The 21,311-nt window shown below is 41.6% G+C and overlaps 1 protein-coding gene across 5 annotated transcripts in view; it reads right to left on the bottom strand.

Moving 5' to 3' along the window:
- slc6a9 (solute carrier family 6 member 9) overlaps positions 1 to 21,311 on the bottom strand; it is a 92,643-nt gene that overhangs the window by 39,522 nt on the left and 31,810 nt on the right. The window contains exon 1 of one of the 5 annotated variants that reach the window (XM_044133942.1): positions 10,989 to 11,613. The exons of the other annotated variants lie outside the window; for them this stretch is intronic. Within the exon in view, the coding sequence (XP_043989877.1) occupies positions 10,989 to 11,030 (42 nt within the window). The 5' untranslated portion in view covers positions 11,031 to 11,613. Of the gene's footprint in view, positions 1 to 10,988; positions 11,614 to 21,311 lie in introns of those variants that run through there. 5 annotated transcript variants of the gene reach the window in all.

Raw genomic sequence — 21,311 nt, 5'->3', positions numbered from 1 at the left:
CCAGTGTTAACAAACATCCTCTCTATGGAGCCGCCGCTAATCCCTCATACTGCAAAGCAAGTGTGCTGCTTCGCCGAGAACACACACATCCACACACACACACAACACACATGCAGACTCAACAAGCACTATCAGCCCTAACCCCCTCTGTATTTCCTTGCTAACACGGTGAGCATGCTGCCTCGCTGAGCCTCGTCATCAGCTGCTTTTCTCCCCTGGTGTTAGCCTGCTGTAAATCCATGACAAAGCCGATGAATAAGCCTCATCAGCCTTTTCTCCTCACCCAGTTTCAGAGTTCTGCCCAAACTTCTCCGCCCCCGTTTCAGAAAACGTGCAGCACAACGAAATGTAAATGTGATGCATCCAGATCAGGGCAGCTGAGGAGGAGAGTCGGTCGTGACGTCGACGTAATTGGGATCGATTTAAGCTTTGCTCTGTGGAGGTTCATTAAACGCAAACAGCCACCACATTTAAATGCTAATGCGAGTTTGTTCTTAGCTTTGGTTTATTCCTTATTGCAAAATGCTGAGTTTAAAGCATGTAAAAATTTATACGACAGTAGAATGCCTGCTCGCACTCTAAATGGCATCACACAAAGAAGCATTATTTTTTAATTTTACAACAATTTCATATTCATTTATCACATTTTTCCCCGTCCATCAAGTTTTAAAGAGCATTCATTTTACATAAACATTCACCCACTGTAGAAGTGTCTCTCCAAATTAAAGATGGAATATGTAACTTTTCTAAACTTTTATATGTTTATTTTTAGATGTTTCTTAAAACTGTGTTGCGACAGTATAATATGAGGCAGTTTTGAAAGTATCAAGCCCCTCTCCCTCCCGTAGTCCTTACTGTAGCTCTAATAGGGAATTTTAGATTTGCATTTGGTAAAGTGAACCAGTGTTCGTGCTGCAAGCGGGGTCCTGCAGAAAAACTGCTAAACAACATGATGCTACCTGGGTACTTCCCAGGTATATCTTTTTACGCTTTCCTCCAAATGTGACAGTGATCATTATGGCCAAACACTTAAAGTTTAGTTTCATCATATGCCCACAAAAAAGATCTTTGTCCCAAAACTGTACTGTTGGTTTTGGAGCTGTGGTTTGTTCCTCAATAAGTAGCTTTTTTTTTTTTGGTCTTTTTTATTTAATATATTTATTGTTTTCGACAAATTAACAAAACTGCAGGACAGTTATCAAAATACAATGTTATCCGCATCATCGATCAGACCGCGATGACCAGTTAGCGTGGGTTGACGCTGGCATTGGGATCTTCTATACTGTCATCATCAGTGAATGAGTCCAAACAAGATTACAGTTACAAATAAATTACAGAACACGACTGTCCAACTGTCATTTATGTAACCAGAAAACAAACAACAAAAACAGTGATACCCCGACCCAAGTTATTAAGGATAGAATATAGAACAGCAAATAGATAGATGGGGGAAACAGAAAGAAAGAAAAAAAAAAGAAAAAAGGGGGAAGGTTAATATGTACTACTAAAACAAGTAAGATAACTACATAAAGTATTCAGCTCCTCCGCATACTGCTGGAAATGAGTGCATCAGGGTGTATCAAGTCACTTGTGTACCAACCGAGAGGCCAAGCTACAGCCTTTCTGACTGGCAATAAGTAGCCTTTTAGTCCATTTCTGTGCAGGTCTTGTTTCCATGGAGATATTGACATTCTCTTACCAGTTTGTCTTCTGTTACCTTCTGAGGGTCTTCTGCTTTAGGTTTGTGATCAACATTTTGCACCAAAGCATGTTCACCTACAACACTCTTACCCGAGTAAGACGGCTGAACGTTTCATTGGTGTATACTTGTCACTTTTTACAACAGATGAACTTGGTATGTTCAGCCGATTGGAAGTTGTATCTAAGGACGAGCCACACTTTCTCTGTAATTCCTTTGTGTTTCACCCCAGAACCACACCAACAGCTGTGCCTCCAACTAACTCATATGTTGTAAATTTACCTACTAGATGAGATTCTTAACTAGCATCTGGATTTTCTCAACTGGAAGTCTTAGTGGATGTAAACGTCTGGCTTTGAGGAAATAAACAAAAGATCATCAGAACAATCTCTCTTTCTGTCATTATTCTGGCAATTAGCCAAAAGAAATAATTGTATTAATCTTAACTGACCTGAGACAGACAATGTTTTCACCACTGATGGTGGCAACAATTATTATGTGTAACCGTACCAACATGGTATTGTTTTCAACACTGGGAGCAGCTGGTTAGCATCTCAAATAAAACCTGAACTACGTGGAGGCAGAGAAGGACCAGAGCAGAGAGAGAAGGGAGACGTTCAAACCACCTTCTCGTTCAATCGTTTTATGGGCAAGTACCATATCAGCGACTCCAAAGTCTCTCTGCCCGACTTTTCAACTAGACAGCCAGAGATTTGGAAATGAGCAAATGAGGTACTTGCTCATTTTCTTGCTAATAACTGACAATCTCATCCAGGACTTGTCTCTGCTGCCCGGAAATTGAGCCGTTAACTTGTCAAGATATGAAACCAAGATACAGCAACAGACTTCGGTCAGAGGCCTCTTCAGATTTGCTGCAAGACTGACTGCTACCAGAATTCCTTCCTGCCCGCAGCATCAGATGCTTGGATGACATGAGTTACGGTAACGTTTCACTTCCCTCTGGGAAAATGAAGTATTTTTTTAAACAAACTGAATTTAACATCAGAATGTGGCTGAAAATGTCTTCTAATTGTGTATTTATATAACCGGTTTCAAATGTAGCTGCATTTTATTATTTTTACCTACGCACTATTAGTGTAAGTAAATCATCATTTTCCTGTGTTAATGCTTCCTCTCAGCATCTCTGCAGTTTCAGCGAATTAACACTTGCTTCCACTGTGCCTGAAGCTTTGCTTTTATGTTTCAACAGAAAGAAAAAACAAAACAACATACAATTGGCTTCCAATATAGATAACTTGAAACAAATATGAAACCTAGGACGAGTACAGGACTTAAAAAGAATCACACAGATGCAGGACAAAACAATAAATATCTGTTTTAAACCAGAGTGGGTGCAATTAGCGACACCGATCTTCCCCACCAATTTCCCACAGCGGAAGTCTGGTAATGTTGGGCATCGTGAGCCTGAAGTGGCTTGATGCCATTCTCACAGAGCGAAACAGAAGTGAACTCTCCACAATGGCCTCGTTAGTTCTGGTTTGTAATAAAGAGTTCCAGGAATCAGCATAAAAGGGTGGGCACAACAGCGTGGTACACTCAAACGTCTCGGGCTCCTTCGGCAGAAAAAGTTACCTGGTTACAAAAAGCCTTTGCTTGAGGCAAAGGCTTTTTCAGGAGGTAAACGTGGAGAAAACATATTATTACCTTTGACCTCTTTGTTCCTACATGTGTGTTTTATTCTAAACAAAACTTGTTCATTATTATGAGATAGTTTAGGCTGGTTAGTGTAAAACATACACAGCGGCGCTGCTGGCGTATACAAAAAGCCTCAATTTAAATCACTGCTGATTGTTGCTATGGAGACGTGGCAACCGCAGGATCCCAGTCTTTGCTGCCGTACTCTTAACAGTAAACGTACCATCGTTCTCAATGCGCGTGACGGGAAAATTACCTTCTCTGTTCCGGCTCCAGTTGTTTTAAATGTTTTAATTATTGCTCTGACTTCATATTATTATAAGGTCAAGTTCAGATCTGCAGCTATTTCTGCTTAACCCATGTTGAAATGTGAACTTTGCTTCTGTGTATTTGTGACCAAGAGAAGCAATAAGTAATCACCTAGATACTCTAATTAATACAAAAATAGTAAATTCTAACAAAAACAAAAAAGACATTTGTTCATTTCCTGGACGTCTCAACTGTTGTACCACTGATTTCTTTCACATCACAACCCATGTATTATAGTTCTCGTGCCGGTGGTCGCAGGTTCGAATCCTGGCCTGGCGACATTTGCCGCATGTTTTCTCCCTTTCTCATTATCCTCTTTCCTGTCGAACCACTTTCAAATAAAGGCCGCAAGAGTTACCAAAACCTTTAAAAAAAGAATATGCTACTGCCATAATAATAATAAAATATTTATTTAACTTTATTGGCGATGACAATAAGAAATCATTATTGCTTATCGGACAAAAAAAACTCATTTAAATGGAACATTTTTATTACAATTCTACAGTACAATCAAGTCCATTCGCTTTAAAGTCACATCACAATCCAAAGCTTATGGGATAAAAAAAAAAAAAAAACTCCCTTCATCCTTCCTGCAGATTATTACAGTGCACCCAAGAGAACATGGGAAGAAAAAAAAATTTTGCGTTACCTTGCATAAGGTTTTGCGTTCTCTCGCAATAATGTACTGATAAGTTCCTTCGACATAATTGAATACTGAAAGTCTTTCTTTTGGTGGCCACTGACCTTCCTATAAGGTTTTGGTAAGTTTTTTTTTGTTTTTTTGTTTTTAATCGGCTCTTGTGGCCTTTATTTGATAGTTAATTGACAGGAAAGTGGATAAGGAGAGAAGGGGGAAGACATGCGGCAAAGGTCGCCAGGCCGGGAATCGAACCTGCGACGGCCGCGTCGAGGACTAAGGCCTCCTTATGTGGGTTGTGCTTAACCCCTGCACCACCACAGCACATCCCTGTAAGTTTTTTAAATGTGTTAATATCTTGTTTGTGAGATATCTGAAGTTTTACAGCTTTTTTCTTGAGGCTAGAAATGCACCGCAAACCTATGTACAAAGTGGAAAAGCAAAACAGGACAAGCATGGGCTTTCCATCTCCCTGCTAAGACGTAAAACAAACTTTCCGTAAGAAGGAAAGAAAAACAAATACCTCCAAACTATTTGGACTATTTCTGAGTAATGTTCACGGGGTAATAAAGTCATATCTGACAGTTTTATGTGTCTTTTTTTGTGATGGTAGTCTGAAGTTTCATTTCTATGATTGCAATTAGCAATAGTAGCTTATTGCAAGGGAACGCAAAAGAAAAAAAGAAAGAAAAAATCACCTTGTCCCCTAGGGGGCTCCGTAGATTATGACTCAAACTAAAACTGAAATCAAAGTTTTAGTGCTTCCTCCTCAGAGTGCGAGTTTTTATAGTTTGCCTTGTGTTGCACAGTGCGGGTGAACGCTTCAGCAGGGCAGCTGTGAGCCCAGAAACCAAACTAAAGCGAAGTACGGAGGCAGACCCGAGGTTGGAGCCACCGCAGGGACACCTACACGCACATCCATCCACACACACACACAACCGCTTTTTATTCAGTCTATTTCCGTCTCCCTTTTTCACATGTGTCGGTTATGCCTGCTTGCCAAACCTTGGCTCAGAGTAAATGCAAGCTACTTTGCTGCGCTCCATAAACTGCCGACACCTGCCCCCAGATGAGCAGAGTGTTTCTGTGCGTCTGTCTGTGCGCTGGCCCCTGCTGCTGGCTTCCCAGGACAGATGTGACGTGCCGAGCTGAGAATGAGCGGCAAGCTAGCGTAAACGTTGTGTGTGTATGTGGGTGTGTGCGTGTGTGTGTGTGTGTGTGTGATGTTCGTGGATGCTTCGCATTTGATTAGTCATGTCACTTTTATGGCCGTGTTTATTTCAAACGTCCCTGGCAGATTATCAGTCTCTGCTCTATTCAGCACGTTCAGGCTGGAATGAAACATAGGAGAAGCCAAAGCGTACCTCGCTAAAACTGACAGCCTGCGGCACAGAAAGACTAAATACGTCCAGGATACACTGGCATGGATAAGGATTAACCAGAAAGGCGAGCGCTGGAGTGCAGCATTGGCCTACATTAATGCGTCTGTTTGAAAATCGATTTCAAACAGCAACCAGTTTCGTTGCTGAAACAATTTCCCTTTGAGGTGTAATGCATCAAACATTTGCGTCAGTCAGGAATTCAAACACAACGGAGTGTAAAAAAGTTCACTTGTAGCTTGATGGCGACTTTGCAAAAATGACGCTGCTTCAAATTAATGACAGGGTAATTACAGCTTGTCTGATTTTATTTTATTTTTTATTTCCACCTTCCCCCCCGCCTCCATTCCTCTTTTTCCCAGTATAAAGCATGTCAAAGCCAATCACCGGCGTTCGCTCAGCAATTACCGGAGCCATCCGAGCTTCTTATTACTCCAATTACCAGTCAAGCATATATTGAAAATCATACACATGACCTCAGACTATTGTCCCGACGTGCTGAGGTCCAGCTACTGCTGGGAGCTGCAAAATGACAAAAGAGACGCTGGAACATGTTTTTGATCATAGCCTGGTCAACAGACTCTTACTGAGAAAAGAATCCTAATGACTTTAGACGTGTTGGAAAAGTGTTGTAGAGAAAACTGAGGGAATTATATACTTTAAATTTTTTTTTAAATCTACTTTTTGAGGTTGCTACTAAGTTTAAAAAATAAAAAAAAAGTCTGACTCATTTTGTGAGATTTAAGGAGTCTTAAATATGTCATTATTTATTTATTTCAGAATTGGCATGGAGACCAGTTCTCATCAATCGCTTTCCTCAAGGGGAAAACTATTTTAAAACCTGTCCATGAGTATTTTTATATTTTCTCAACTTTACTTCATATCATCATTATATTGTGAGCAATCAGCACTTAATGGATGCTTCTTCAGTATTTTCGCATGAATCAATGAGCTAGCAAAATAAATTATATATGTATATAAATATATATACATACATACTGTCAAGCCTAATGTTATGCATATCCCTTGTGGATTTAAATTAATATTTAAATACATACTAAATATATGAAATTAATATTTTAAAGCTGCAGCAGGCAATTTTTGTTAAAAAAATAAATAAACTTTTTTTTTTAAATGAATAAATAAATAAAATTGAGCTTCCCTGTCTTCTCCCTGTGGTCCTTCTGCCATCAGCAGGAATACCCACCTCCTGCTGAGAAACAATCAATCAGAGCCAAGCAGAGGGTCTTGGCACTGCCAATCAGGCTCCTGTAAGCGCTGCTCAAGGTTCTCGGTTTGCTGTCGCTGTGCTAAAAGCAGAATAAACAACCGTTATTGGCAGAGAGGCTAACCACCATGCAGTGTCATTCATTTGGTTGTTGCAAAACCAAATAAAAATGTTGTGAAGAGAGACGGATAACTTTTTTTTTTTCTTAATTTCAATACTTTCAACATCTCAGAGATTAAAACCGACTGATGCCTGTTTATCAAAAGAAAAAAAAAATCAATCAGTACCAATCAATTATTACAAATTAAGCTGTAATTACTGTAATATGAATAAAACTAATATTCGACACACGTTTGTTAAATATGTCAACACTCTTTACTTTTGATAAGATGGAGCAACGCATGTGATAACGAGAGCAAAAGAGCATTTAAATTAGACGCACCAAGCTGCCGACTGGACAGAGTAGTTTGTCGTCGTTTTTTTTTTTTTTTTTTTTTCGCGTCGGTGTTCAGTTAAATGCCATCAAATGATCTCCGACGAAAACCAAGGAAGCACTCCCGCACTTTGTTTGGATTTTAATTGCCTGAATGTGTGCACACAGGCAATCAGCTTCATCAGCTCCATCTGCTCTGGACTCGACCTAATCAACTCAGGCGGCACAAACCTGCAGAAAACGTGATTACACTCATCAGTCCAGTGGAATGTAGTAAGAAAAAAGATAACTACGTGACAATATCAGATTTTTTTCCTTCTTTTTCAATTAAGTACAATGTGCTGTAAAAAGTGTTTTGTTTTTTTTTTAAAGAAAACCCACTGTTGATTGACTGCTCTTTTTTTACAATGTCCCTTCTTAATGACTTGATGTTCTTTTAAATCAGCAACCTCGGAGCCCGGCGTGGCACTGTGGCAGGCAAAGACTGATGACAGGAAATGAAGCGAGATCGCAGTGATCTGTGGATCTAGTGGAGACTTTTACCGAGAAATATTTCCCAATTCAACGCTTTCTGCATCCATCCCAACCTGCCGCACCGAATATAGCGACCTGTAAAGGTGACAAATGAAAAGCAATTTTCCTTTTCTTCCTTCTCTCCAGCCGTCGACCGCTGATGCTAAATTATTGTTCAGTACCGACACAGCTATATATATATATAAATGAAAGACTCAGACACGACAGATTTACTCCATGTCACACCACCTGAGACAAATGTTGTAAGCTCCCTCAGGTTGGAGGAAATGCCCGGTATTCAGAGTTGCAGTTTGGTTTTCCTCAATAACGCATAATTCCACAATTTTTTCTTCAGGCCAACTCAATTCCTCTGCAAAACAGACGCTTTCAAGTCCAGCCGTGTTGCCTCCATGCAACAAATTCTCCCAAAGCAGAGAACATCCCACACAGCCAATTTAGCAAAACATGTTTTGGCTCTGCATTTTAAAGGAAATTGCCATCTGTTAATTCTTGACGCAAACATCAAGATGTCTTAAGGCAAAACCGAACAAGTGAAAGTCAGACGGTTCGTGGCTGATACTTTATGGAACAGAAAGTACATAAAAAAATTTTTTTTGAATGCGATGACTTTGGGATCTGGCTAAACAAATCAACCGATAAACACATTGGTTTTTTTATGTTTCGACAATGTTGATGTATTTTAAATAATGTGCAGGGAAATGAAGCTAAAATAAAAGAGACATACCAAGAAACCAGACATCAGCCTTGAAGCATTTTGGACTTATTAACTTTTTTCATTTGCAATGCAATGTTCAAAGACTAAACCTTTTAAAGGAAAATTATTATTTATAGTACCACTACATGCAAAGTGACATTTAAGAAAATACTTAAATCTAGGATATAGACTTGAATAGGGCGTGACATTTTGACAGAGAAAAGCTGATCTCAAGGCGTCAAATTGGGAAGTCGAAATTCTTTTAGGTTATGTTTGATATATACAACAACAACATTACATCAACTAACGGTGAGATTGTTGACATTCTGCTTTAAAAATGGAACCATGTGCCTGAAAAACACGTGATAATTCCCCCACTTCAACAGGAGATGCGTTGAGATGTCCGTGAAGCGAGCGAGAGCAAGACGACCAGCAGATAACACGGAGGCTGAGCGGGACACAGCAAACATGCTCTGCTTTACACATCTGAGCTTTCAACACGTGTCTGCTAGAAAACCCACAAATAAGGATCGAGGTTTTCCAGGAAATGCTGCTCGCCGTGCTAACCACGCTTACAGCGACATCCAGTCTAAAATGTCAACTTGAAATGACAGTGAAAGCTCGTATTACAACTCTTCTCTCGTCATCAGTGTTGCCCCATCACATCTGCTCCTGTAAAAATCGACTGTTTACAGCATAAAAGGTGGAAAAGTCTAAGTTTCCTTAAAGAGGGGTCGGAATGAGATTGGAATGGGAAAAGCTTTGCAAATAGCCCAGATTGGAGATCAGCCAAGGAATTTTGAAAGTTACATCTTGCAGATTTAATGTTCAATGAGCATTTCTTATGTGGAGAACGAGCTCATTTGTTGTAGTTAAAACGTGACACACAAATGGAGGGGGAATGACTGGAATGATAAAAAAAAAATAAAGTGATGTAAAGAGTTGAGGAAGGCAGCAATAAATGGCATCTTAAAAGCCATGAATAACTGCCCACTCAGCGATTAGCTGGTGCCGAAGAAAAATTTTTTAGATTTTTTTTTTTTTATGGTAAATTAAGAATAGGAAGAGTCAGTAATTATGAATATAAATGTGGATCCATATGGACAGGCAGCTCTACCTGTCAGTCTCAAAGACTTACGGTCCTGCCACTCAACGCTTGTGGAGAAATATGGTGCCCGCTTGTTAGCGAATTTAAACTGTCCAGATTTGCTGGATTAGCACACTCAAATACGCACGCACACACACGCACGCACCCACACACACTCCAATGTGTACCAATGTGCACACACTATGGAAAGCTAAATAAAAATCATTCCTCCACCCACAACTTATCCCTTCAATTTGCAGGCAGGCAACTATTTGTACAATCGTGTTTGTTGTGCTAGCACAGAACAAAGGCTCAAAGCCTTTGTGAAAATGCTTTAAGGTAAGAATCTGCGTGTGTGAGTGCCTCCAGAACTACAGCGAGCTGACTCAGCCTTGAGAGCATCAGGCGGAAACAGGAGACAAGGACTTGGCTAACAATGTATGCCGGCAGCGAGGTCGGATGCTCACACACACACCAACACAGCGGCATGCGCACACCCACCTCTTTTTTTTAATTCTTTTTTGTCTTTACCTGCCATAATGGAAGTAACCGTACGTCTTATCTTACACAGATCACAGGATTTAATTGTTTCAGTCAAGTTGACTGTTAATAAAAGAAAGCGGAGTGAGGGGACGATGTGCCAAAGCGTGCAATTAAAGCTCCCTGTGGAAGTGGCAGTGGTGGGGGGGAGAGGAATAAATATCTGCCTTTTCTGCTCTCTTTCAAACCCACTCTGTCTTTTTTTTTCTTTTTTCTTTTTTCCCCAAACACACGGCAGACCGGCCCACTTCCTTACCAACCCCGTCTCTCACAGCACTGCCCGGACTTCCCACTGCAATTACTTATAAAACTTTTCAGGGCCGCCACACGTGGTCGGGTTTTTAAAGAGCTGCGTTCCCCTCCTCACGTGGTGTGGGGGGTATTGAGTCGTCACCGACCCCCTGAATGATCACTGAAAAATAAGGCGACGTAGACAATAGCTCGTCTTGATGAATTCAATTCTTTCAGGACCCTGTACCGTTGTCCAGGCAGCTCCGAGCAAAAACAATCATTGCTTTGAAAGTCCAAGAAACACACTCACTCACAGTTGCTCTTGGAGACTCACCCTCACAACTTCCGATTTAGGATCTACAGATGATATACATCTCACCGGATCTTGGGACTTTTTCTTTTTTGTCAGAATTTCTTCAGAGACCCTAAAGGGGGGACCGTTTCCCGGTCCTCGAGCCAGCGTGAGGGTTGCAGCTGTGACTCCGGGGGAATATCTGCACGCTCGCGAGCCAATAAAAAAAACAAAACAAAGATACAATCACGAAGACAGCTTTAACTGACCTGGTCTGCGGTGGAAGCCGTGACGATGTTCGACTCGGACATGATTTGATGCTGTGACCCGGTGGTGCTTCTCTGCAGGCCACTGTAGGCTCCTTCATTCACACCTTGTCTTTCCGTTCCGCAGCAAAAAAAAAAAAGGGAGGGGGTGGGGGGGCGAGAAAACAGTATACCCTCCCTTTTGCCCTGGCTTGATTAATGCCTGAATTACTTTCACCTCATTTCATCTGATGGAGCTCTGCTTCCTCTCCGCCTCTCCTGCTCATTCGGCATGGTAGCCCACTCTCTCTCTCTCCCCCTCCCTTTCTTCTGTGCTTCCAGTTCTGCCTCAAACCTCAATCGCAACCTCTCTCCCCTCCCTCCATCTCTCGCTCCCTCTGCACCTTACTCTTTACTCAACCCTCTCTTACTTTCCCCCCCCCCCACTCTAACTCATTACATTCCTTCTTATCTGTCACATTTCTCCATTTCAGGAGTGTACTCCTGCCCTCCTGTTTCGCAGTGCACCTCCCACTTTACCAGTCCCTGCCACCCCCCCGTACCCCTCAACTCCCACCGTCTCCCAAAAAAAGACACAGGAAAGATCCAGAGTCTTTTTTTGCTCTACCTCCACAATGAATGGCTCGTTGTCACTCCAGCACCTAGACAGAATACAGAGCAAGTAAGTGGGAGAGAGGAGGACCCATGGTGGCGGTGATGGCGGGGGGGGTTCAACTTCAAGTTTAGCTGTCCGGAGTAAAGTGGGGGGGGAGCGGGGGGAGGGGGAGGACCCGCTGCCAAGTTTCCTCACGCTTTTTCTCAACAGATTAACGCAAGCAGACAAAAAAAAAAAAAAAAAAGTTAGGAGCTTGCAAGCCTTCCACCGGACTCTACTGCCCCCCACCACCACCACCACCCAACCCCTCTTTCTTTTTTCTTTTTTCCTGTCTCCCTTATTTCTTCCATTTGTTTTCAGGGGCAGCTGCATGCAACTCCGCAGACCACCAACAACTTCCCCTTTCAGCGGTACTTGACTCTTCCAAATCCTCGTTCGTCTTTACACCCTGACGTTGCCAATGCCCTCCACTCGCCCACCGTTTCACACCGAGAGGCCGGTCCACGCCAGAAAGCCCACCTCTTTCGCCTCATCAGCAATGCGTGCACAGAGTCGACCACCCTTTGAAATCTAAGCGCTTCCCCTCCTGGGCCGCCGTTTGGATGCCAACATTTTTGTGTCTGTTTGCCACCGCATGGCTAATGGCCGCCCACAACAACAACAACAACAACGACAACAACAACAACAACAACGACAACAACAACAAAAAACAAAGAGAAAAAAGAGCAAAGTGGCTGAAGGGGTGATTGAGAGATCGACAAAGATGAAGAGAAAAGAATCAGTATGAGATGCTGTCACTCAATAAGTCGCTTAGCAATAACTGTGCGAGTGAATGAGGTGGTGAATGATGTGCAGAGTTGACAAGCAACTGGCGCCTGGCCTAATGGGTGTTTGATAGCTGTGGACAATGGCTGCTGCCGCTTGAGTGGAGGCCCTCCCGTTATGTTTAACACGAGACAAGCAACACGGACCGGATGCTTTTCATTTGTCTGTCAATTAAAAGCGACAGAATCTCACAGGGGATGCAATAAAAGATTCATTAGCATCTAGCCACCCCATTCAGGGCGCTGAGGGGAAGCACTGAAGGGCAAAGAAAGGAAACGCTCTTGACAGACGGCCGCGTATGTTGACACGTTTGTAAAGCATAAACTGTTTGATAGGCGGAAATTGTGTGTTTTTGCCATAACTTGTATTTCATCCCTGCAGGTTGTTTAAGGCAATAAATTTACTGTAGCGTATGTTTTACTGTAGCAGAATAATAAAGCTATAATCTCTGTTCGGGAGACAAGTTGATCTTTAATGCAGGTTAGCTTTCGATGGAATAAAGTCAAAAATATCATTAGCTCTGTTACTTTCTCTTTTTACAGAACAAAAACTTGTTTGTCTGTCCATTTATCTCTTGAAGCAGCACCGGCTTTGGTTTTGCCATTTCCTTTTGGTTACAGTTAAGAAAATTATTATGATTTCTTAAAAACAAAAAAATCGAGGCGGTCTGAGCAGTAGCAACATCTCTATAAAACAAGAGCAAATTAGTGTTCGCAAAAAATGTTGAACTACGTCCGCCAAACTGGGATCAAAAGGCTTTGAAGACGTTTTCAGACTGATAGATAAATAACTTTGTTTCTCATCTGTTTTTGAATTTGTCTAGCTCGAGTTAAAATGACTAACTTTTTGAGATCTTTAGGCATATTTTGTGTTTCTCTATAAGTGGCGGGTTTTTGGACAGAGAAAATTAACAGTTCATTCATAACAACCAGGCTGGCCTAGAAAGGCTTTTTCTCCCTTGATAAATGAAGTTAGCATTTGAATTTTTAAATTATTCATTCATTTTATTGTTGCTTGATATCCCGATGCGTTTGATGATACGACCAGTGAAATATGACGATAAAGTAAGGAAGTATGTAAAGAAACATTTCTATAACACTTCATAGCAGACCATCATTTCCTCTACAAGGAAGGACGCATTTAAACTTGTTTTTGTTAAGGTTCAATTGGCAAGATTAGGTCAAATGGATGAAATGTTTTCAAAGTACATGAACCTCAGCACACACACGCTTGCAATATATAGCACTTCATTTATTGTGGCGTTACATATTGGAGGAGACACAGAACATTCACTTTGCACTCAACTAATGAGAATCTATCACTAAAAATAATTGAGACTAAAGCTGGTTGCTAACGAAGGGGCTGCGAGGGTGTTTAGATACCCGATGTCCAATTACGTTGGGTCATTTAACTCTAATTAAAGATGCCCAGATGCTGTTGCTAACAAGTGATGTTTTTTTTCTTTCCACTTCTATTACTTCTTGTTACAGTTGTAGAGTTTCTGGGACATGAATGATAATGTGCACAATAAGGATTTTTTTTTTTTTCGTGCTGTTTAAAGATGGAAAAAAAAATAAAATAGTGCTGACACAAACACTCCACGCTGGATTTTTTTTTGTTTGTTTCAGACTACTAGCAGTCACAGATAGCAAGAGGAGGTCATGTTGTCTAATTTTGACCCCCGCAAACAAAAAAACTAATTTTAGCTGATGACGTTTGTTTTGATAAAGCAACCAGAATTTGCATTAGATTTCATTTCAAACTACTTTTCTTAATAATGCTGAAGAAAAAGGTTATTGAACATGTATCCTGTATCGTAATTGATACACATATCTGAAACACAAAGCAGATGCCTTCGCCGTCATTCCCTCATCTGTTTGCACCCACTTAATTTGTTATAGATCATGTTTTCTTTGACAAAAGTAATGACTAAACTCCACAAATAATTGTTGTTGTTTTTTTAACCAAAAGACAACTATTGATCTGATTAGTAAACTGTAAAAAAAAAAAATACCAATGGATGTTGCGCAATTTCATAAGAACCTATTGGCATACTGAAAAGTCTATATATTTTCTGGGACTGTTCTTGATTGTACAGTAACAAATACATTTGACCACTCTTTGACAGGGGCTAACTGATTGCACTACATAAAATACAAAGAAGTGACGAAATGTACATCCACCATCATCCTTTTTTCTTTTTTTATCTGCTCAAGTTACGGTCGAGATTTGAATAACTTGTAAGTCAATGACTTATATTGCATATTTCATATCAGATTAACATTTCAGCGCCAGAGGAAAGGGTAAGGCAAACATGAACCACTTGGACAAGCAGGGAGGAAAACGCCTCGCTTCCAGTTTTTTTTTTTCCCTTTTTGTCTCTTTCATCTCCACTTTTGTGGTTTTTCGCTAACTTTCAAAGTATTCCTATCTGGATTAACAAACAGTTTCAAATATCACTGCATAATTGACACAGATACACAGTATCTCTCTAAAGCCATTTTATATTTTGGCTGAAAAGGAGCTTTGTGATTTTAAAGGGCAAAAAGTGTAAACAACGTTGAGTGATAAATTGCAAATATTCAAATTGTGACTTGTGTTTCTTGCTATAACTGGAGGTTGCTGCTTGTGTGTGTACAACTGTCAGTCTAAGCATTTCTTTCCCTCACTGCTCAGTGGGAAGGAAAAGCGCTACGTCTACAATTTACCACTGAAGCATGAATGTTTATTTATGGCTTCACAGCTGAAGCAGGTTTTCTATCGCAGTGGATATTTGGCATGCTAGACTATCTGTTGATGCGTCGCAAAACTCGACTCAACTCCCAATACTTTTTATTAAGAGTTCAAGTGATTTTTTTTTTAACCCCACCAGGGGGTCTTTTTGTGGGCTCTAGAGTCTCTTATATGAAAGCAGGCTGACAGGAAAAGGGGGGAAGACATGCGGCAAATATCGTCGGGTCCGGGAGTCGAACCCGCAACGACTGCGTCGAGGATTCAAGGCCTCCAAACATGGGTCACGCTATCCACTATGCCACCATGGCACGCCCTTCAAGTGATTTTTTATTTTTTTTATGTTATCCTTGGCAATGGCATTGATGAGGGACGAAAGACTCTCTCTTGTGAAAGTCATCCAACCTGCTCTGGGTTGGTCAGATATTCCTAAATGTCCCTCGGAAGACGTGCAGAGAGCAACCGAATCATGAGTCTTCAAAATTTGCGACGTTCAAACCAAGGCGCGAAGTTTGAACAGGAAGTCAACTTTCTGTTTTACGTTTCGCTAAAAACCTAACACAGAAAAGTGGAACCAAAATTGAACCAAACATAAATTTGCCTCGAAAACAGAAAGCAAACATGCTAATGTTTATAGGAATGCACAATATTATCAGCCGATATTACGGACATCGGTCATTCCATCAAAATAATCCACCGATGTAGAAGCCGTTGTTTTTATATGACAAACCAGTGACAATGATGCCTGCAGCACAGCACAACGTCATAAGAAACTTAAGTATTAAAGCACAACTGATGGACGTTTCACTTGCTGCTTGTGAACAAGCTGAGTTTAGTTTTGTGAAGGTTTACAAATGTGCACTGTTTGAGTGTTGTTATTGTCTTTGAGTGAGCAAATGTCATGAATAAATTTGACACTAAACATAATGCAAGTTGAAAGTGTTGCATCATTTTCAGCCTTCTTTTTTTTTTTTTTTTAACCTTTTTAGCCTTTGGTGGCAGACTAAATTGACAAAGATAACACAGTATTTTAATCCCACAGTAGAAAATTAAGAGAATTATAGGCAAAAAATATTGATATCAGTATCGGCTATCGACCAAATGAGTTCTAGTGTATCAGCATATCGGATCTCGCCCAAATATCCAACATCATCCATCCCTAAATGTTTAGCCTCACACTTTAAGAAGTTCTTCTACATCAAGTAGAAGAACATGTAGAAGCAAGAGTATGACCGGATTTTAGCTGTATATATATATATATATATATATATATATATATATATATATATATATGCGCCATCTAAAAAAAACAAAACTCTAAGGATCTGAACATCCTCCTGGAGTTCACTAAATCAGGAAATGAAAGGTTACATGTGGAATATGGCTATAGAGAACCTATGACTCCGCCAAAGGAGTTACGAACTTCATCGGCAGAGATGGGAGAGACTCCGCATACGACACCTGTTGACTGGACTCTTCACCGGTCAACAGTGCCTATGAGAAATCCACTTCATATCAAGGTTTGAGTAGAATTTGTCAAAAGGCATGTGGGAAAGGCCATGGTCAGCCAGAAGGAAGCTATGTGGTGTAAGGAGACGAAACCGGAGCATTTTGACCGCTACGGATGACGAGACGTTCAGCGGACAACAAACACTGCACATCGTTGCAAACACACGTAGATCTTTATAAAGCTGTTGTGCTTCAGCTATGGTAAAAAAAAAAATTTAAAGATGGATGGTAAATTTTTGGTTTTATATCAACATGTGTAACGGGAAACAAATCGCAGTGTGGCTTCATCTATTTCAATTAGCCAACTTCGAAGAGAGCCAATGGATGTATCTGCACTCATTACGTCCAGTGCAATTTGTATATCTGTCCCTTACGGCAATTTGGTTAATTTCTCTTCATCTCTCATTAGCTCAGCGTGCCTGCGACGGGACGCCTGACTGTGGGAGAGAGGCTTCGAAGTGAAGGAAGCGCGGGCAGAGTGCACATTATTCTTCCTGAGCTTTTAGTGCGAGGAAGCACTGAAATCACAGAGCCTGTCGTGTGATTTCACAACTTTCCAGAAGTCGGCGAAACTTCACCGGACTTCTGGACAAGATGAGCACCAATAAAAAGTCACATAGGAGAGGAAAACAGACGTTTTGTAGCGTTCAACGATCTCACTTACAAACAGGAGTGTGAAGAAAGACGCACTGAAGATGAATGGAAAGCGAGACAATGAAGACTCAGACACAGAGTGATGTTTGTCCGTGGGTCAAGCAGACTTGAACTGAACACGACCTGGCCTCTCCAGGGGGGAGAGAGAAACAAATGACAGAAAAAAAAGAGAGAGAGAGAGAGAACAGAGAGACATTTCCAACGCTTGGTTAAACCTGAAGTTCTCCATGTTAGTTTCTCCACCAACCCCTTCCACCCCCACCCCCACCCCTCACTGTTTTGGCTGGGAGGGCCCCAGCTGTTCAGTCTGTATAAATAGCGTGAGGCTTCGGCTCGGACCCCCGGGGAGAGCGGGGCTCATCGGAGAGAAGGCATGGGAACAAATCGGGCTGGAAAAGCACACGGCACACACGTTTTTTTTTTTTTGTTTGTTTTATTTATTTATTTTACAAACATATGGGACCATTTGCTGGGGATGAAAAAGTGGGGAACACGTGAGAAAAGTTGGCCTCACGTGGCAAAAGTCACAGTCGCGCTGAAAATGTGACGAAAGTTAAAGGAAGAAGAAAGAAAAAAAGAGAAAACGGGCCCTAAGCAGACAAAGCACTGTCCAAGGTGCTGCTGCTGCTTCGTGATCAGAGGCTTATCCGCTCTCCATTATATGCAGAGATATTAAAGCCAGTGAGTGAAAACCTGTTCACAGCGAAGAAGAAAATCTCTAAAATGACAAAGCTGGTGAGATAGAGGAGGCAATTTTTCAAGCTTTTACTGAAAAAGAAAAAGAAGCAAAACATGGTTTTGAAACTGATTACGTTATTGTCATTATATCATCTGGTGTTGCTGACTATAACCCAAAATCCGAACACTAGTTTTTCAGAGACGATGAAGGTGATGCAGCATCGGAAAATCTGCTCCATCATGTTTTTTTTAAATATATATAAAAATTGAAACAAGCCAGGGCTGCACAGTGGCGCAGTTGGTAGAGCTGTTGCCTTGCAGCAAGAAGGTCCTGGGTTCGATTCCCGGCCCGGGGTCTTTCTGCATGGAGTTTGCATGTTCTCCCTGTGCATGCGTGGGTTCTCTCCGGGTTCTCCGGCTTCCTCCCACAGTCCAAAAACATGACTGTCAGGTTAATTGGTTTCTCTAAATTCTCCCTATGTGTGAGTGTGTGTGTGTGTGTGTGCATGGTTGTGTGTCTCTGTGTTGCCCTGCGACAGACTGGCGACCTGTCCAGGGTGAACCCCGCCTCTCGCCCGGGACGCAGCTGGAGATAGGCACCAGCAACCCTCCCGACCCCATTTAGGGAAGAAGGGTGTAAAGAAAATGGATGGATGGATGGATGAAACAAGCCTATTTATTTATTTATTTTTTTTATATACATATAAAAATTGAAACAAGCCTATTTATTTCTAAACTTAGATGTTTTATAATTTAGTAGACTCGGATCGATGACCAGCAGTTCAGAAATGACACTATTTTTCTTCCTGCAACGCACTGCATTTGATTTTGTAAGTGGCCTTTGCTTGTACAGCACTTTATCGAGTCCAGAGGACTTCGAAGCATTCAATCAGCACCGGGGAAAACGATTGAGATGAGCATAGCGGGAGTTTAAAGCGGCAAACCGCTGGTTACCAGACAACCTTCTAACTCCTGAGCCATATAAAAACACCTCTGTAGAGAAACATCTGTCCTGTAATCTGGTGGGGTTTGCTTATTTTAGAGACATTTTTCTTCTAAGGACTGTTCGCTTATTGCTTTTTTTTTTTTACCTCCAACTGCACTTCACCTGAATCGGTCATGTTTCAACAGAATCAACAGAATCTTCCATCGTTCAGCAAAAGCCAAAAGAAGCTTAGTTCTACACAAGCTGCAAAAGAAATGCAGAGAAAAATCAGCTGGTGAACGAAATCAGATGGTTTTAAGCTCGACTTACCTGAACCCGATATCTCCGGTATGTAAGCAAGAAAGAAAACTCTGTTGAATTTCTAACCGATCTAGAAAGTAGAGAAACGTATTTAGTTACTAGCAGATCTTCGAAGGAACTCTACTAACTTCCCAAAATTGGTGGTGCAAAACTGCCTGCATTCTATCCGATTGGCCCGTTTCTAGTTTCATGAGCCGAAGTTGGCTTTAGATGAAGAAATGTGATAAATAACATGCAGGAGACGTTGACAGGCGGGACAAACTGTTCCGAGAAGCCAAAACGGCCGCCCTCGTCCGAAGGAGCTCACAGCTGCCATTGAACGACCGCATGGCCCGAGAGCAGGTTCAGTTCAAGTGCAACAAATCACCTAACATTACCTCTGAAAAGGCTTTTGAAAAGAGTTCAACTGGAAACCACTGAAAACAATAATTCCCCCCAAAAAAGGATCTTTCGTTCGCTGTCCATAATTTCTCTGACTTCTGAGGACGAGAGTGGAACTAAGGGAGAGAAGTCCCCTCTGTTTAACGTGCTTGTCTCATTTCTTTGTTGGGTCTGAACGGCGAGGGACGGCCCATTAGAAGTCACATAAAAGTGGAAAAAAAAAAGAAACATCAGAAAACAAAATTTTCAGCCTGAGAGGGCCCTCTTAATGAAACCTGGAGGTCCCAAACACAATAAAGGCCCCCATTTCCCTCTTGCGAAGCATGTGTGTGTATATGCGTGTGTGTGAGCATACATTGAAAGTCAGTGGGTGGTGAGAGCTACCTATTCAACATGGCCCAGCAGTGGACGTGTTTGGCACTTGTGGCGCTTGTGTCTCAATTGTACGCTCGCCACAGTTGCGGCGGTTCGACTGACTCTGTGTACGGTTGGACGAAATCTTTTTTTTGTGCTTTTTTCCCATCTTCTTCAGCGAGCTGGCCAGTCGGGAGGCGGAGTGAAATAAGAGACCAAATCATATCTGACTTCATCGTCCTCCACCTGCCCTCTAAGCTCCATCTCTCTCTATCTCTAGCGCTCAGTTCACATCTGCTTGTCGGCGCTTTCTGCCTCGGAGGCAGTCAACATGGTTGCTGAGCACTGCTGTTAGCTAAACGGACTGACTGGCAACTCAATATGTTTCTTACATAACAGCGGGGGGGGAGAAAAAAAAAAAGAGAGAGAGAGAGAGATGAAATGTCTGTTTTTCACCTGTAGGTCGTGCGTGGAGCACGCGGTGCAGAGCAGGCCGAGGAGGAAAGAATCTGTCAGCACACGCAGCGTGACTGCTAACAAAGTCGGGGGTCAGGAGAACAATTTCTGACTCAACACAAGCCACTGAATAATTATTCTCTGATACTGGGGTGATATTTAAAACGTGTAACTGGAAAAAAAAAAAAAAGTTTGTTTTGTAGAGTTTGAGTTTGCATTAGATTCTAATGTGTGTCCTGCAATGTGTGTGTGTGTCTGTGTGTGTGTGTGTGTATGGGTCCTGACCCTATGGAGGTTTTGGCTGTTTCTTTCTGTTTAGTTTCCAATTCACAGCTTACAGTATTTCTGTACTGCCCAAAACATCTAATGTCTCAAAAGTGTTCTCTTTTTCAGGAAGTACCACATTATTGGTTCCTCTCTCTTTCTGTCCCGATTTTTGCCATGGCAAATACCCAAGATTTCATTTATTCCTTTCTTTATAGTCCTGTCATTGACATTTCTCCATCTAAGACAGTCCATTGAGGCAATAGAACAAAAGCAAAAAACCTTTTTTTTTATTTTTTTGTTGCTATCGTTTTGCTAAATAACAGAGACTAATTCTCAAGGAAAGCTGAGAGATGACTCAGCGGTACATGAGGAGCTTGTGATCCTAAACGCTCTCTGACGTGAGTTCAGCCAGGCAGTGCGCTGACAGCTACCAGTCAGCTTAGAGGAACAGACAAACCCCACTTGCACAGAGGCGAATGAAAAAGCCACACTTGAGGAAATGCACCATTGCACATCTGGGTGTGATGGTGGACACGCAGTGCATCAGTAAAAGCAGAAGTCAAACTGCAATTCAGAACAAGAGACTTCCTACACTTACACTTACACGCGACAAAAGAAGTTGAAACGTGAG

The sequence above is a fragment of the Gambusia affinis genome, linkage group LG12 (genome assembly GCF_019740435.1).
Source record: "Gambusia affinis linkage group LG12, SWU_Gaff_1.0, whole genome shotgun sequence".
In the NCBI taxonomy this organism is placed as follows: Eukaryota; Metazoa; Chordata; class Actinopteri; order Cyprinodontiformes; family Poeciliidae; genus Gambusia; species Gambusia affinis.
This window is presented reverse-complemented; position numbering and strand designations above follow the sequence as displayed.